This window comes from Seriola dumerili, unplaced genomic scaffold (assembly GCF_002260705.1).
Source record: "Seriola dumerili isolate Sdu_G_001 unplaced genomic scaffold, Sdu_1.0 BDQW01000017.1, whole genome shotgun sequence".
In the NCBI taxonomy this organism is placed as follows: domain Eukaryota; kingdom Metazoa; phylum Chordata; class Actinopteri; order Carangiformes; family Carangidae; genus Seriola; species Seriola dumerili.
Genome location: NW_019174272.1, coordinates 10644716 through 10662549, shown reverse-complemented (window position 1 = coordinate 10662549; position 17834 = coordinate 10644716). Strand labels below are relative to the sequence as shown.

General features: G+C 38.0%; 1 protein-coding gene across 1 annotated transcript; it reads left to right on the top strand.

The window, feature by feature from the left end:
* Positions 1-3133: 3133 nt before the first annotated feature.
* ncaph (non-SMC condensin I complex subunit H) lies at positions 3134-16805 on the top strand. The gene is made up of 18 exons (XM_022756025.1): positions 3134-3222; positions 4284-4506; positions 4731-4821; positions 4995-5087; positions 5640-5757; positions 5924-6075; positions 7949-8138; positions 8262-8344; positions 9803-9996; positions 10444-10589; positions 11332-11438; positions 12770-12889; positions 13195-13302; positions 14441-14581; positions 14910-15020; positions 15193-15269; positions 15841-15916; positions 16451-16805. Exons 2-18 carry the CDS (start codon positions 4289-4291, stop codon positions 16508-16510), a joined length of 2085 nt encoding a protein of 694 aa, XP_022611746.1. The 5' UTR covers positions 3134-3222; positions 4284-4288; the 3' UTR covers positions 16511-16805.
* The last annotated feature ends 1029 nt before the right edge of the window (positions 16806-17834 follow it).

Genomic DNA, 17834 nt, shown 5'->3' with positions numbered 1-17834 from the left:
GTGTGTGTGTGTGTGTGTGTGTGTGTATGTGTGATTATGTATATGTGGTTTAAATATAGTTCACGCACATAATACACACACACTGTAATTTCAGCGTTAATGCCATAACCATATATCACACTGGGGTGCTTCTCTTTGGAGGGAGTGCAGATTTCACAGCACACACACATACACACACACACACACACACACACAAATGTACTGGGGTCTGTCTGTGTTTTAGTTGAACCAAAGGCTACAACATTTTTCCACCAGAAGATTAATAGTGTGATATTTTTAGAAATCTCTACACTACCTGCGTACAAGAAAGACATATGTTTCTGCTCATGTCTGTCAGGATATACTGTATACAGAGAATAGCTTACACACGTGACAGATGATATTTGGGTTTTTCTATCATACACATACATACTGTAAGTCTCAAGAGCTTCAGCACTAGAGTGGAGTCAAAGTGTTCACGTGAATCTCTCACTCTGTGGTGTTATACTGTGTTTTGTGGAAAGTAAGAGTGAAATAAAATAAGTTAACTAAGCTTCAGTTTGTGTTTGACAAGCAAGGGCATCATTTCCACAGGGGATGGGGTCAGAGAGACATCCCCCTCATTTTTCTCAACTATATTTTTGTTCCTGTCACTTTTACAGTTTCAGTTAGTCACTCACTTAAATCTCTGTGAGCAGTATCTCCTCTCACTATCCAGGCTGTCTCACCTCACTCTTAGGCTACGTACAGGCCTGATCCTCTGATAGGCAGAAGTTGTAGCTCCAGCCTGAGAGAAGACACTAGTCAGGGCTGAAAAAATACACCAGACACTTGTCTGGGTAAGAAAAAAAAAGCAAACAATCTATATTTTTTCTCAGTATTTCAATATTCCTATTAAAATGACAAAAATCAAGCATTTTGCATATATGGTAGTAAGGGTGGATCAGTTGATGATGCACATACAATCTCATTAGTATGAGGTCTCTGTCAACAAAAACTATATTTGATATACAGTATGTGATGACAAAAGAAATGTAATATAAAGACATTTACTTATTTTTACTTTCTGATTAGACTAACATTGATTTCGAAAGCATGATATGAACATTTGTTATTTTCTAGACTGATAAAATGTAAAATGATATGTAAATTGCTTTTTTTACTTTTTCACTTGGACTGAAATTGAAATTTTGAGTGACTTGAAACTTGAATAAATGACTTTATGCTAATGAAGAATGGTTCTGTGAGTTCTGAAAAGATTTGGAAATCGAGGAGGATTATCGTGTGAGACAGTCATCCTAAAGAAACAGCTCAGAAATTTAGACCCAAAAACATCCAAATCTTCTCCTTAGAAAAGTTGAAAACTTATTTGTGAAAACACATAGTAAAAAAAAATAATGAAAAGTTTGGCAGGCTTCATCTGGGTTTATTGGCTGAATCGTTCTGGTCTCTGCTCTGTCTTGTCTGAAACAAAGCCGACATGATCACAACTCAGACACAGTGATAAGCCAGACAGCCAGGAGGCGAAATGAAATGTAGAAGGCAAAGTCTGAGAAGAGGTAATATCAAAAATAAAAAAAAATGCAACAGACAGAACGACAAATGGCAAACCACTGGAGCAATGCCTTATTTGTTACTGCCATCTGGTGAGCAACTATTGTTTTTTATTGTTGTCATCTCACCTTTCTATTCTATCTATTCTCTCTATTTTTAACACATATTCAAATTCCCTATTCAAAATGCAGAACATAATATTCATCAATGTACTCTCATAGTCCTGAAAGAGACAACATCGTAGGCTCAATTATGAACATCAGATCTGCAGATTTCCACTTAAACTGATGATATGTCAATTAATTTTGTTAGAGATGTAAGGAAGATCTAAAAGATATGGCATATAGATTGGACTAATTCCACTGTCATTACACTTCATTTGACAGATATAGAAAAAGAACCTGTTGAATGCTGGTAAAGGTAAATGTAAGGGATCACTGTAGCTGCAACATGATTGTTGCTACTTTCTGACATATTCAACATTACACTGAAGGCCTATTTGTCTGCACTGACTTGTTCTTAGAGGCAACTTTGATGAAACAAGGGGGAAGGATACATTTAGGTATGATGTGTGTTCTGTTCTACCGTGATATGAATTACAATATTTGTTTAGTTTCACTGAGTGCCCTCCAACCCCTAGCCTGTCCTTACCTGATCTGGTGAGATTACAACAAACACTGTGTCATTATACATCTGCACAGAAGAAAAAAATTGTTCTAGTCGAAGAACAGGCCACTCAGAAAATCACACAATCATAGGGCTCATCAAATTGTCAGTAATCATAATCATAAAATGAAGAAATCACATCAGAGACTGGGGAGGTGGGAGGTGTATAGCTAAAAGTTCCTGGGGGTGCAACTCAACAATAAACTGGACTGGTCAGATAGCACTGAGGCCCTCTAAGGGACAGAGCAGATTGTTCTTTCTGAGGAGGCTCATGTCCTTTAATGTGTGCACTAGGCTGCTACGGATGTTTTACCAGTCTGTGGTGGCCAGTGTCATAGTCTTTGCTTGGGTGTGCTAGGGAGGACGCATAAGGAGCTGTGGCAATCCATAAACCTCAAGAAAGACTGCTATGCACAAACTGCACAACCCTTTAATCATTTTTTTTATATTCTATATATAGTATCTCTATTTTATCCTATTTATTCTGAATTCTGTTTCTATTCTTATTTCATTTGTTATTACATTTTCACTTTGTTGCTGCTATTCTTTTGTGCTACTGTGTCAAATTTGAATTTATTCTACTTGGGATCAATAAAAGTACATCTTATCTTATCTTATCTTATCTTATCTTATCTTATCTTATCTTATCTTATCTTATCTATCTTATCTATCTTATCTCATAATCTTACAGCAATTAATTGATTAAAATAATCAGTCAGTGCTTCATTCTTTAGTCCTTTTAAGCCATAAAGAAGAGATACATACAGTTAATTTGCAAAAGAACAATAATATTACAAAGGGTTATTTGGTTGGTAAAACCGAGTGCCTGTGTTTTGTTTTTTTTTGAGAATAGTAGTGGGCGTGGTTTAACGTCATGACGTATGGTGGTGCTACGTAAACCGTTCGGCGCAAAAATTCAAACACTGAACAGGAAGATAAACTACAGCTTGCGCTGATCTCCCATGCTATTTCACAAATTATAAGGAGTTACAAAAAGCCACATCGGATAGCAGACACTCGGAGGTACGTTAATTGGACGAAGCAGGTCTTGTGGTATTGCTTTTGTGTGTCGGCAAACCAGTTAGCCAACAATGATAGTGAGAATACGTTCATAATCGCTAATGCTAGCCCAGGCTAGCGGTACTACTATGTTTAGCTGTGAAGATAGCATAGGCAAAATTAGCTGCTCATTGTGCTTGTGCAACGATTTATTGGGGTTGTTTAGACCAAGCTGAACTTCTAGTCAACTAATTAACTTAACTTAGCAAATATACTGTGCTAATTTCACTTTTGCTTCTTCAAGACGTCCATTAACTTTGATTTATATCACGTTTTAGCTAGCTTTAAGCTTTTTTTTCAGATGGAGTCCTATTGTTTATATGTCACGGTTAGCCAAAGTTATTGTTAATTTAAAACGAAAAACCGCAAAGTACAACTTTCTTAAAACATATATGAATAGATAAATAGAAAAATATCGCTAAAACTTTGTAAAGTAAGTTGTGGTCTGTTAAAAGATCTATACTGAAGAGTGAAGCAATCTATAATAATCTATAATCTAATCTAATAGTCGTATTTAGTCGATTGTGCACCCCTGCACTAGGTGGCCGTAGAAATAAAATAAGGCTTACAGGAAGAAAATTTACTGGAATGTTAATGCTAACATAGTTATATAAATACCTGTTCATTCCTTTACATCAAGCAGTAATGATTGTTTTCATACTTCCTCCGAGATTCTCTCAGTTTCCACCTAAATCATTTTGTTTACATGTGACCAAATACTATAAATCAGCTTTTTCCCATGCGTGAAGACTCTTTAAACATGTTATATGTACTGAACATTTAAAATACTGCATGTTGCTTTAGAAGTATCATTTCTTTCCAGTGTCATGCTCAACTTCACAATTTAAGGTGTAAAGGCTAAGTGAGTGTGTTGAAATAAAACAACAACTTTGAAATGTCATACAACATAGTTGAAATACAAATACTTTTAAATTTGTGTAACCCTCTGCTACCTATTTTGTTTCTATTTTTCTAATGACCCCAGCTATTTCTCTTGAAAGTGAAACTTTTTTCTCTATTTCTAGCTAAGATGAGTGCAGCCTCCACACCCGTCTCCCGGGTACATCCAGGATGGACGTCATCCTCCATGAAGAACAAGGGTCTGTCTCCTGCAACCTGCAGCACCCCACTGCTGGCAGCCTTCCCCGGCAACGATGATGAGCAGGAACGTCGTCAGCGGCGAAGATCAAGAGTCATTGACCTTCAAACGGCCACTGACTCCTCCTTCAATGACTCTGCATCTCACAGGTAAGCTGTAGAGATAAGGTTTACCAAACCAAGTTTTTGACTGTGTTTTCAGCATAACTTGATAGTGATAGTCTGTCATGTAATGCTTGTAGTATAAATCCAAGCTGGCTTTAACTCATGGCATTCAACTCATTTGGTCACCTCATGGCTTTAACAGCCAATTTCTTTCTGCCCTGCTAATATGTATCTTGAGAGCTTGAAGATAATTTCATGCTTGTATGCAGTGCCACAGGTACTCCTGCTGCCGTGCCCAAGTTGTCAAATGCACAGATCTCAGAGCATTATTCCACCTGCATAAAACTCTCCACTGAGAATGTAAGTATAGAGTACAGAGAACTGATTATGTGTTTCACACAGTTTGCATTTTGAAGTGTTACAATAATTGCTCTGGAAATATATATATATTTTTTTCTATTTGTCATACATTTCCAATGTGTTAAGAGAACAACAAAGATTAATGCATTTTTTGTTTTTCTTCTCCATGGCAGAAAATCACCACCAAAAATGCCTTTGGTTTGCATCTGATTGATTACATGGCTGATATTCTCAAACAGAAGGATTCTGAGCTCACAAACTTCAAGGTATGAGTTTTTTATCCATTTTAAGAGCCTTTGATAACTCCCTTCATTTCCCCAAAAATCTTTGATCTTTTTATTAAATCAGATGTGTCAATGTTTATGTTGTGGTTCTTTTCCTGGTTAATATTGTAATCATGATAAATGTAGGAACACAGACTGGTAATTTGGCAAAAGAAATGTGAAAGATATCTTTGAATATTTCAAATCAGAGAGTTGATAACCATCTACATTATTTAGATACAGTGATTCAAATGAATGGCCTGGTTAGATATTGTGCTGCAGGTCCTGTAAATGTTTTATATTATTCTTTAAAGGTCTCAAATCCAATGAAGTAGGGCATTCAAGTCTTAAAGTTTAAATATCTTGATGAAGTAGACTGTCTGGCAGGGAGTTGTATCTGATAAGAAATTGATCCACTTACCCTGATAAAGAGTGAATTATCCAGAGTTAACCTAATGAAAGTTGCAGACACACTTTTGCATGAGTTTGAAGGGATTGTTATAATTATTTAAGTGTGTGTGTGTGTGTGTGTGTGTGGGTGTGTCTTTACTAAAGGTTGCAGCTGGCACTTTGGATGCCAGTACAAAAATTTACGCTGTGAGGGTGGATGCTGTTCATGCTGATGCCTACAGGGTGCTGGGTGGCCTGGGGGCTGAGACCAAACCTGGAGATGGTGAGAGCCTGAGTACTGTGTGTTGTTGGATTTTCATTTCAGTACACTGTATTACACTGGAGCTAAGGGCTACATTTTCAGGCTTTGTCCTACAGAATGTGAAACACTATTTACATTATTTGCATTTCTCCTTTATGTTCCTTTAATTTTTTTTGTGTGTAAACAGACCATGGTCCAAAGGAGGAAGAGGGCAGAGATGATGAAGGGGTTGCAGCTGAAGTGACTGCGAAGCAGCCGAAGAAAAAGAGGCCTCCTAAGAGGACAGTGGAACAGAACCTGAGCAATATCAACAGCGCTGAGTCTGAGAGGAAGTGTGAGGTAACGTGTCATTTTTACAGAACAATACATTATATTACAGTATATTCAAATACAACCCACCCCGAAGCCAAAAGGATGCTAGTTGACCTGTTGGATGGAGTTATTTACATAATATTGCCGTTTACCAATTTCTGTGTCATTAAGTTTCAGTGATTGTTGTGCGTGAAAGCTGCTCCATCCACATATTGTATTTCTCTTTGTATAGCAGGGTGTTAATACAATACATCAAAATTGTCAGGGCGTTTGAACAGAAGGATCTTTCTCAGGCGATCAAGAACCCACTGAGGAACGCAGAAGCTAAACCTGTTCCAACTGAGGGAACAAGAGAAAGTGAGCGCGATGAGAGATGAGAGATCACTGCGAATTGACAAGACAAATAAAACTTTATTTGATAGTGTCATAGTGCTTATGATCAGTGCATCAGACACCCAGCAGATCATCAGTACTGTAGAGACAGGCACTGTAGGTATTTCAGCCTCCATTTCCATCTCTGTATTTCTCCTTTTCATTCATTCAACTCAAACACAGTCACAACAGAACATACAAACAACAACAATAATGATAACTTTATATTAAATAGCACTTTTCAAGACAGAGTCACAAAGTGCTGTTCATGCAAAAAGAGAGAACAAAGCAATAAAAGACACAGAAAAGAGGCAAAGTGTCAATTAGTAAGGTAAGTATAACGGATAATTACAAATACATATGTAAAATCAATAAAACAGACAATAGAAAGTAGGAATCCTTGAAGTCAAGAATTAAAAGCAGCTTTATATAAGTATGTTTGAGCAGTGATTTAAACTGGGGCAGTGATTCAGCACGCCTGATCTCCTTGGGCAGGCCTATCCAAAGTCTGGGAGCTCTCAGCTGGTTTTTAGATGAGACTTTGGGTCAGATAACAGAGTTTTGACTGAGGATCTCAGACATCACGTCTGGTCATAAGAAGAGAGCAGTTCTGAGATATAAGAAGGTGCCAAACCAGACAGAGCCTTAAACGCAATTAAAAGTATTTAAAAATCGATCTTAAAAGACATGTAAAATAATCACTAGGATGACATTGCGTTGTTTTTTTTTTAATCCCTCATCGGTCTTATTTGTCTTATCTACACAATTCCTCAGATGTCATTCTATAATTGATTAAAACGTGATTATCATCTTATACCCACCAAGTCTGACTGATGACTGATAAATTAATCAGGATGGATTAAGGTAAATAATTAGACGTGGGTCATGAAGATTTCACCTTCTCTGAAGATGTTTTATCTTTGGTGTCCATCATGAATACATCACCTTTCCAGATCCAAACTGATCCTCATGCTCGAATAATTAAGACATTAATATAAATAATAATAATAAACTTTAAAATTTATAGAGAACTTTTCATACAAGAGAGTGTAGCTCAAAGTGCTTTAAAATAAAAAATGAAATCTTATAATAAAATAGGAAAATGAAATTAGACAATATAAATTAAATGAAAATAAAAACATTGGTAATAATAGTAAAACAAGAGAGACTTAATTAAAAGCCAAATTCAATAATAGGTTTAGGTTGTTTAAAAATGTTCCCTGAGCCCCCATATCTTATAGCTCTTTGTAAGGGTATTCCATAGTTTTGGAGCATAGTTTAAAAAAACTGCACTGCCTATTTTCTCGTGCGTAAATTGGTTAAAAAGTATTTAAAAGCCTGGTGGTAGAGGATCTAAGAGCTTTAAGCAGCAGCAGAGCATTTAATTCAAAGTCTAAAATGATGATCGACATTTTACTCTAAAGTCTCTTTCAGTGCACTGTTTCATTTATAAGTTATCTTTGACCTCAGTTCTGTTGTTATATGACCGTGAACATGATCAACTGTCCCTCTTTCCCTTCTTGCTCAGGTGGACCCCATGTTTCAGAGGATGGCCTCATCCTTCGATGAGAGCAGCACAGCTGGCGTCTTCCTGTCAGTCCTCTTCAGTGAGAACAGCCGCTGCGAGCTGCTCTTTCCCTCCTATATGACCCTCCTACAGTCCAGACCCTCCTACTCTCCTCCACCCCCACAAGGAGTCCCCTCTTCCCCGTTCATGGGTAAAGATCATTTATCAAGCCCAAGCAATGTGTTTTAGCCATAAACACTGTCCCTTTAAGTGTTTTGAGCTGTTCCTCAGTAGAAATGCTGAACCCCATATTTCTGTGCTGTGTTTCTGCCAGCTGGGCTACAGCGTTCCCAGGAGAAAAGCTCCATCTGCCCCTCGCTGCAGGACTTCTCCTTCACTAGCTGGAACCCTGAGCAGGTGAGACAAACCATATAAACATTAATCTAATTAAATCCTTTCATATGTCACAAATTAACTGGCAGTAGAACCACCAATTGATCTTAAACATTTACCATCTTTGGGGTGCCCCAGCAGCCTAATGATTAAGGCACATACCAAATAAAAAGCAACGTCCATTGTTCAACTCCAGCGAGTGGAGACTTCTCTCCCCACGTTTCCTGTGTGTATCACTAATACCTTCATACAAAGCCAAAGAAAAAATCTTAAAAGTTTACTATCTTTGAGGTGGAAACAAACACAATGGTAAGTCCATTAGTTGGTCCTAAGGCTTTGAGGAGTGAGATTCATTCTCTGATACCTCCTCTATCTGTAAAACCATGTGAGCATGTCAGAAACTTGGGTGTGGTTTAGGATGTCGATCTCAACTTCCAAAAGCACATGTCCCACATTTCTATGACTGCCTGTTATCATCTTAGAATTATAGCAAAAGTTAGAAGTATTTTATCTCAGTCAGACTCTGAAAAGCTGGTCCATGCTTTTATTACTAGTAGATTGGATTACTGTTACGCAGTATTTTAACAAAAACCAAAAGGTCTGAGCAGATTACTCCTATTTTATCATCTCTTCACTGGCTCCCAGTAAAACAAAGAATAGATTTTTAAAATACTTCTCATTGTTTTTAAATGTTTTAATGGTTTAGTTCCTTCCTATGTTTGTGACATGCTCACTAAATACACATCAAAGACATCCCTTAGATCATCATATGAAGGTCTCCTCACTATACCAAGAATTAATTCTAAATCAGCTCATGATGCTTTCAGTCATTATGGACCCACTCTCTGGAATTCTTTACCATATGAACTATGCTCTGCTACAACAGTGTCTTCTTTTAAAAGTAAATTAAAAACACATGTCCTTTCACAAGCTTTTAGTTAGGTTTAAGTGTGTGATGCAAGTTAGTATTATTATTGTTATTATTTCCCTTTTTAGGATAATGATGATAATAATACCTTCCTATTCTGTATGTTTTTTTACTCTATGTTTTATTTATGTAATATTTTCTTATCTTACTTGCTATTTTGTCATGTATGATGTATTCTTGCTTTTATTTTGAAGCACATTGAGTTCACGCCTGTCGTATTAAATGTGCTATATAAATAAAACTGACTTCACTTGACTAGAACACAGAATCGTCTAATCCTGTTTTTTAGCTTATTCTCTTAATGTTATCGGTTTAATATATCTCAGTGGTTCTATAACAGTTAGTGTTGATATGCGGTTATATTGTGTTAAATTTCATCCGTGCATTCTGATATAGTGATGGAGCCTCCATCCAAAGATGACAAATTTAACATCCAGGAGTCTTCTCTCGGACTGTTTAGGATTCACTGCTTTATACACATCAGATCCTAAATCAACTGTGCGAGACTGTCAGAGCTCAGCGTGCCATTTGTCTGACCGTGCGTCTTCTTTCAGACCATGAATCAGCTCCTGGAGAAGATGAAGCAGGGCGAACACGTGTTTGACGTGAATGCTGAGCCCGAGCCTGAACCTGAGGAAGATGACTGCCTTGACTTTGACGCCGACTATGAGGAGGGACAGGGCGACTGTGAGGACGGATCCAAGGAGCACAAAGAGGGTTGTGAGGCCTCTGGCTCCGGCAAAGGAAGGTAAGATCAAGGATTACAGGGCGCCCTTTTACCACAGACCTTCCGATTAATTGATTTTTGATTGTTTTTTTATATAGTCTCAGGGTAAATGGGCAAACGCTGCTAGTGATGGCTCTTTGTTCTTTTTTGCACTTTTTCTCATTTCTCCCCTCGTACTCTTTGAACCTTGTTTTAGGATGAAAGAATGGCTTCCATTAATTTCTTAACAGAAAAATAGCCTCTTCTTTAATGCCTATTTAAGCCTGCAAGTTTAAAATGCATTACGTTGTCATGGGGGGGAAAGGTAATTGCATTGCCCATTATCACCATGAGTGCATTTAATTCATTAGAACACAATGAATGGGTCAAAATACACTGTCTCCCTCTACTAATTGAAGGTCTGTGTGTGTGTTTCTGTGTTCTGTGTTGGTTTGAATTGTTCCTTGCGCCGATGTGATGGTGATACAGGGATGTAATTCCCATCGGAGAGGGAGACATCGCCACTATGTGTCTGCACCTGTCCTCTCAGCCCAGGGAGTACTCGTACTTCAGCCCCAGGACCATGGCCACATGGGCCGGACCAGGCTACTGGCAGTTCAAGCCAAAGCACAAGTGTGAGTGACATTCATGGACATAATTAACAACAGTGATGTAAGAGTAGAGATTAAGTTCCTTTGAGAAAGAAAGGTTACTTATTATTACTTATCCATGTACTTTGATAAATGTAGGCAGACTGGTGCTATAACAATGTAACAATGAATGAATATGAATTATTTATTGTAATGACAGTTAATTTAGCCTCGGTCTACTGCATTTCTTCTCTTCGTTCTACTTTCGTTTTGTGGCGCTCATCAGAGTGTTCTCAGTCAATAGCCATTCCTTTGGATGTGATGCCATAAATATAGCAGAAATGTATTTGGATACTGTGTTACACTAGAAGCATAATCTATACACATGAGGCTCATTTTTGTGTTTTGAGGGATTCTGGGATAAATTAGGCTTTCATATTTTCTCCAACAGCTGAGTTGATTTTCAGTTACACTTTATTTAAATAGTCTGTCTACAGAGAGTTTAGTGAGTATTTGTAGCATTTCACTAATCTTTGAACAATCTAATGTTCAACAAATGTGTATACAAATACTCAGACCCTTCCTACAAATATGTAAACCATTTAATAGTCAGGGTTAGTTAGAGAGTTGAATCTCAACTAATAATCTTTTGAAATGTTGCAAATACTCTGTAAACTCTCTGTAGGCACACCTGATTTTCTATTGGTTGTCTTCCCCTGCTGAATATATGCAGAGTAACAATTATCTGTCTCATCTGTCTGTCTTTCATTTACTTAATCTTCTGTAGTGGACCATTTGCCTGACAAGGAGACACGTAAAAGGAAGCCCAAGAAGACCTTTGAAATAGATTTCAACGATGATGTCAACTTTGACACATATTTCCGCACTACAAGGGTAAAAACCTTTGCTGCTTTTTAATCTCAGACACATCATATTCAGTGTGGGAGAGTGCAAATATTACCTCAAAGCTTAGTATTAAAAGAATTGCTTGCCAATATTTTTTTGATTCAACTGGTAGAAAGAAGCAACATTGAGACATAGATCTCCAAAAGATTTCATGCATTTTGTGTTTCAGATTTTAATCCTGCAGAGATGAAGGGAAAATTGACTGATTTATTGGTGCTGAAAGAGGCATTGATACAAGGGGCATGTGATGACATTTCAAAACGCTAGCTGGCTGAGATAAGGCTACAGTTATAAGATTCAAAGTCATTACAATATTCCTCTCAGTACTGCTTTTCTATGCTTTTCATACTATCATCATCATCATCATCATCATTGTATCTGAATAATGGGGGGGGGGGGTGATTATGGAGTGAAACTCTAGCATCATTTATCGAGACAAGCTTTATGTTCTGCAGTCCAGAGCTTTGACACCTATCAGTGGAGTCACAGGTGGTCCGTCTCAACAAGTTTCATCTATCAAAATGTGGAGGCATTAAGGCTATAACATGGCACTTTTTTGGTGTGGTAGCCATAGCAACACAGCATTCAGCACTTTGGGAATTATTTTTGATGCAGCTGGTGTCACAGGTATCAGCTCTGGGAGTCTTTTATGTCTCTGCTGCGGGAATGTGGTTTTAGTTGTTAGTTGGCCAGCATGAATAAATAATAAATTAAGTTAGGCTGAATTAGTAATCATTGATAATTAATACAACCTAAGTTAAAGCAACAATTGCATTTTTTGTTATGTGTCTGATTAAATGATGGCGTCACCATTTTAAAAAATCACAGCTTCTTCGGATAGATGAAAACACAGGGGAATTGTTAACAGTGAATTGGGTCCTGTTCACACCTGGCATTAGCATGACAGGACAGCTCTAAGTATGTCAGTTCACACCCGGAATTAAGATTTGTCCTTTAATGTGGCCCAGGACACATTTGCGTTCCCACTGCTAAAGGAATGTGACCACCTCCAAATGTGGTCTGAGTGATCAGATCTCAGTTGCATCTTTTGATTTGGTCACCCGAGGCAGATGTTAATACCAAGTCTGAAGGGAACATGTCAGGGCAGGTGTGTTTGCTGATCTGAGCACAGGCCTTTGGGTGCTGTCTTGGCGCAATAAAGATGATGATACAACTACAGTACTGGCTGTAGTAATTCATGTCAGTGAAACAGGACACAGAATTGTAGGGAAATCTTTAAAATCAGACAAAAATCATAAGCGTTGAAATTGGACTTTGTATCTGAACTGAATCTGACATTGTCTCCTTTCCCCTCACAGGCCACCACCACTAACAGCAAGTCTGCCCTCAGTACCAGCAATAAGAAGACGACTTTACCAGCAGACTTCCAGTTTCCCCCAGAGACACTTTCCCAGCTCAGCCTCAAACCGTCCAGCTCGGTGAGACCTCACTACTGACTACTGCAGTGTCTGCTGTCTGAGATTAAGCTCTGATATCCCATATGAGTCAGATGTTAGCTTAAGTTCAACATCATTATCGGTTCAGTCCATACAAACATCAGAAAAATGTGCTGCAAACACAACTGTAGGCACGTAATTCTCATGGCTATCAGCTTTTTATACTAAATTTGGCTTTTCACTAAATGGAGACATGCCAAAGTAACTATAAAAGCTACCCTAACATCCCTAAATAAAGATCATTTGTGTTGTATTAAGAATGGTATATTTGCTTGTGTTTACCCTAGTTGAGTCAAGAAGGCCAGAAGAGACTGTCTGGAGAGCTTGGAGAAGGCATTGGAGACTATGACTACAACAATGCCAACGACACAGCCAACTTCTGTCCAGGTCTTCAGGTCTGAAACCACCTTTTATATGACTTTGGATTTAATTTGTTCTTGTTTGTTTGATTTTACTGTATTTTAACAGACTTTCTTTATCTAAGGTGGAGGGGTGGGTTATATTTTAAATTAATATCATGATATAACAGGGTATTTCAGTTAGTTTGGTGCATGGTCCTGTATTTTGACTGTTTGATACAAGGTGGATTCACCGGATGTTTTGGAGGAACCACTGAGAGGAAAAGCTGTGGCTCTGTCTTTTCAATGCAACTCTAATTAGAGTCAGTGATGCGGAGGGGCCTGTTGTACGGATGTTAGTCAGCTGATCCGTATCAACTTAGAACTAACTTGAACTTGATGCACATTATATTGGATCAGGTGTGTCTGGATGGTCATTATCAAACTACACACTCGAGCGCCTCTGCTTGTGGGTCGGCTTTTTCTATCACAGCACCTTCTGAATTTAATGAATTGAGACATTTGAATCTACTTTTCCCAACTCAGGGTTAAACTCAGAAGGTTTATCCTTTACCTGGCAGTGCAGTGTGCTGCTCTGATTAATTACTATGCAGCAAACAATGTAGTGATCGATCAGTCATTGCCGCCTCAGCTGAATCGGATTCTTTCATCTGTTATGAGATGATGTATGTGGCCTTTGTTTAGTGATGTGGCACCTCTGCTCTTTTTCTATAAAGCAGTTGTTGCTGCTGTACAGTCATGATGTAAATACAACAAACAGCAAAACATTAAATATCATGATATAAACAGTTTTTTCACATAAGGTTTGCACCAATATTACAAACAATATGATATGGCACAGCGCACTAGAGGGACTGAGAGTGGGTAAGCAGGAACGATATTTAGGGCATATGACAGTTTACAGTGATCAAAGCTGTGATCTATCCACACATTGACGATTCCATTGTAACTGACATTGCATGAACACAAGATTGAACTACTACCACCTTTGAACCTCTAAACCAAATACTTTACTCTAGAATCTGCCAAACATGAGGACTTCTAATATCCTGGGGAATGAGAGATGGAGAATAATCAGCAGCAATGTCGCAGTCACAGCAAAGCAGGAACTGCTTAGTAACCACGTCTCAAATTTTCATCCTTTCAGCATCTCTTTGTCTTTCCTCCTCCTCAGGGTGGCGACAGTGATGATGATGTCGAAGGGTTTGCCGGTTCAGACGATACACAGCCAGGTGACAGTATCCCTCTGCCCTCTCAAGATCTAGAGGGCGTCTCCACCTATGGGGAGGAGGATCTGGTACCTGAACCGCACAGGGTGAGTAACCCAAGACTGACCCAATACTGCATGTGGGTCTGGGTTTTTTATAAGTCGCGGCACTCTGCTCAAAAGCTTCTGTAATAATCTCTCCAAGACACACAACTTTACACAGTAGTGGCTGGAACTAAAGCTGCTTTATGATTTCTAAGAAGTCACTTCAATTACAGTCAGTAACTCTGAATGTAACAAAACCCTTAAACCCCTTTTAGTCTAAAGGCTGTGGGCACATTTTACACAAAAGATTCAACTTATCATGAATCAGACTAACTATAATATAAGTTTTTGCTTTGTAGTTTTGTACTTATGTTATTGCTTGTTCCTGTAGGTCAATAAGATTGAGATCAACTATGCTAAGACCGCAAAGAAAATGGACATGAAGAGACTCAAGAACAGTATGTGGACTCTCCTCACTGAAAGCCCAGAGAAACCCAAAGAGGTAGGTTACACTGACACAGCAGCTATGTGTCAGCTTTTATGTCTGCAGGTGTATAAAATGGTAAATTCACCAATTTCAGGTTTTGAAACTCTAGTGATGTGTTTCTTCTGTTCTGTATTGATTCTGTGTGTACGAGTCCATTTTATTAGTTATGCCTTCGTATTCCCTGCAGGTGGTGGAGGCTGTGGAGCAACCAGAAGTGAGCGGGGAGAAAGTCTTCAGTCAGACCACAAAGACGCTGCTTCAAAGGTACCAGCAGACCACCTACCATGCACACTGTGGCTAAGTACTAATTAGCAATAAAAATGACTGAATAGCACTGGCCAAAAGAGTGTTGCATTTAAATATGTGTGCATGCTATGTTTTACCTTTTTTCACTGTTGCTGGGGTCAAGAATGGGATATGGAAGTATAGATTTAAACACACTGTCTCATCCAATATGTCTGCATTCTTCTGGGGAATAATCTTCACCCAAACAGTTATATTGGCTTGTTAGACAATAAAAGCATACAGCCACTAGGAGCATACTCATCCATGTTTTACACTGGCCTCAGTGTTCTCGGGGGAAACGTTTGTTAGTTTGAGCTTGTGCAGGAACCCTGCAGTTTGTGGCCTGTGAAACAACACTTGTGTGGGTGGATGTGATTTGTGTCTTAGTGTGGCAGATATGCATCATATAAACCCTGCTGTGAACCAGCTGGCAGCACAACTAAAAACTACTATTTCCTTAAAGGCGCTCGGTATGAACAGCATGATTGAACCAATGTAAAAATTTATTGTGTTTGTCTTTTCTCTTCTCTCTGTCTTTGTGATGGTACAGATTGCCAAACACGATGGCTCAGAACCTGTCAGTGCCTCTGGCATTTGTCGCTCTGCTTCATCTTGCCAATGAAAAGGTGAGTGTTTTTGGTTGTTTATTGCGCATAAAGGAAAATACTCTCTCATGTATACTTTATATTTGGGTAACTGAAACAATGTTCCGTTGGTCAACGTCCTGGAAAAGTGAAGAAAATTTAAACCAATACTTTAATCAAGTTTTAGTACAGAAGTCCCATTTGATAGTTAGATTAATAGATGGGCTGGCAGTTGTCCTTTAAAATCACATCTGGACTGTATAAACGTACAAATAATTTGAAAATGGCCGATGTTATTCCTTTTGATCATGCTCTTAAGTTTGATTGTACACTCAAATGTGTTTCATATAAAATACTGTACATGATTATTTAATTACTGTAATGTCTTCTTGGTATAGTAGTGTTTACTTTCAATGTAGCAATTTAGAATTTAAGATGTGGAAAAGATGAACCTTTGGAGTGGAAAATGTGTACACACCTTACATGTTTAATTTAACTTAGTTACACATATCTTACAAATATTGAGTGTGCAATATATAATTTTTGTTTGCTTTCTTTTCTTTTTCTTTTTAACAGAATTTGGAGTTGGTGAAGGTTGATGACATGTCAGATATCATCATCAGACAAGGCCACTGAGGAGAAAGAATGATGGGATGTTGTATGGAGAATCACTGCTATTCTTTTATGCTATTCTCTATGTATTCATCTCTTTTTACTCTGTCATATCTAATGTTTCTCTGTGACTCTCTCCTGTTTAGATATTATGTTTTTTACAATTTTTCTAGCAAATATAAAATAAGGAAGTGTTCAGACATTGAATAGTGGTTTCAACATTTGCCTTTCCTTTTATTCTGTACTGTCAATGCTTCTCTTTTGTGTAGATAATTTAACTGCTCAGCCACTGCACAAAAAATGTATATTGTCAAAGAAATAAAAGCCTCTTTCTTAAACGCACTGTAAAGGTTTATTCTAAAACATTAGGTCTTTTTTCCCTACAATTCATATTTCCAAGAATGCAATGACCAATATTTTTAGTGCACTTGTTAATGCCAGACAGGCATTTTTTTCCAAATGGACATAATGGCCTAGATTATTTTTAGCTGCTTGTGATTCAGCCTGCAGCAGTTGTCTGACATGAAGGCAGGTAATCAGTATATAAACTAGAGCTGAAACCGGTTGGTCAGGGCTGGTGCTGCTGGTTGGGTGGGACTCAGTGTTGCATCATTACGTCAAAGAGCAGTGGGGTAGGGAGGAGTCACTCAGCTGAGAAAGACACTGGAGTCTCAGGAGTCCTGTGGTCTTTATCAGAGGCAGCGGTTAAATTTCACTCTTTCACTGGTTCATGTAGAAAAGTAAGACAAATAACTAATATAATCCTACAGTTTCTCATGTGGATCAATACACTGAAACAACATCTTTATCTAATCAGATTAGATCTATGACATACTGTAGGACACTGCTGCTGATCTAGAGATACTCAGCTATTGTGTTGAGGAATGAGCTGCAGAGGACTGATGAGGCCTAGATTTCATATTGCACTGCTGCCATCAGCAATACAACAGTGAGAAGTGATTAATATGGAAATTAGAGCATAATTAGTGTTATTTTCCTGTAATGAAAGTCTTTAGCCTAAGAGTGGATGATTAACCAAGTGGAAAAAAGTCAATGCCCCTCAAGAATTTGAGAGAAATTGTGTAAGATAAAATTATAATCAAGAAAATTATACACTAGATGATTTCTGACAATTTGGTTAGAAGTCATCCAATGAAAAATCTGTAAGATCAGGAATCGTTGAGAAATTTTGCTATTGTTCATGCTGTAATGGCATCAAAGTCAGATGTTGTAGGTCATTCCTACACTTACTGAGTTTATCTAATTTAACACTGTGATTGCCTTAATGTCAGTGGTGTTTTTAATTCTTGCTAGTACTTTTATGCTTTCTGTGGGCTTTTTCTGAATA

Coding starts and splice junctions, on each gene's coding strand:
- ncaph (XM_022756025.1), top strand. CDS start 4,289: ATGAGTGCAGCCTCCACACCCGTCTCCCGGGTACATCCAGGATGGACG. Junction 4,822..4,994: donor TAAAACTCTCCACTGAGAAT/GTAAGTATAGAG, acceptor TCTCCATGGCAG/AAAATCACCACCAAAAATGC. Junction 8,345..9,802: donor CTAGCTGGAACCCTGAGCAG/GTGAGACAAACC, acceptor GTCTTCTTTCAG/ACCATGAATCAGCTCCTGGA.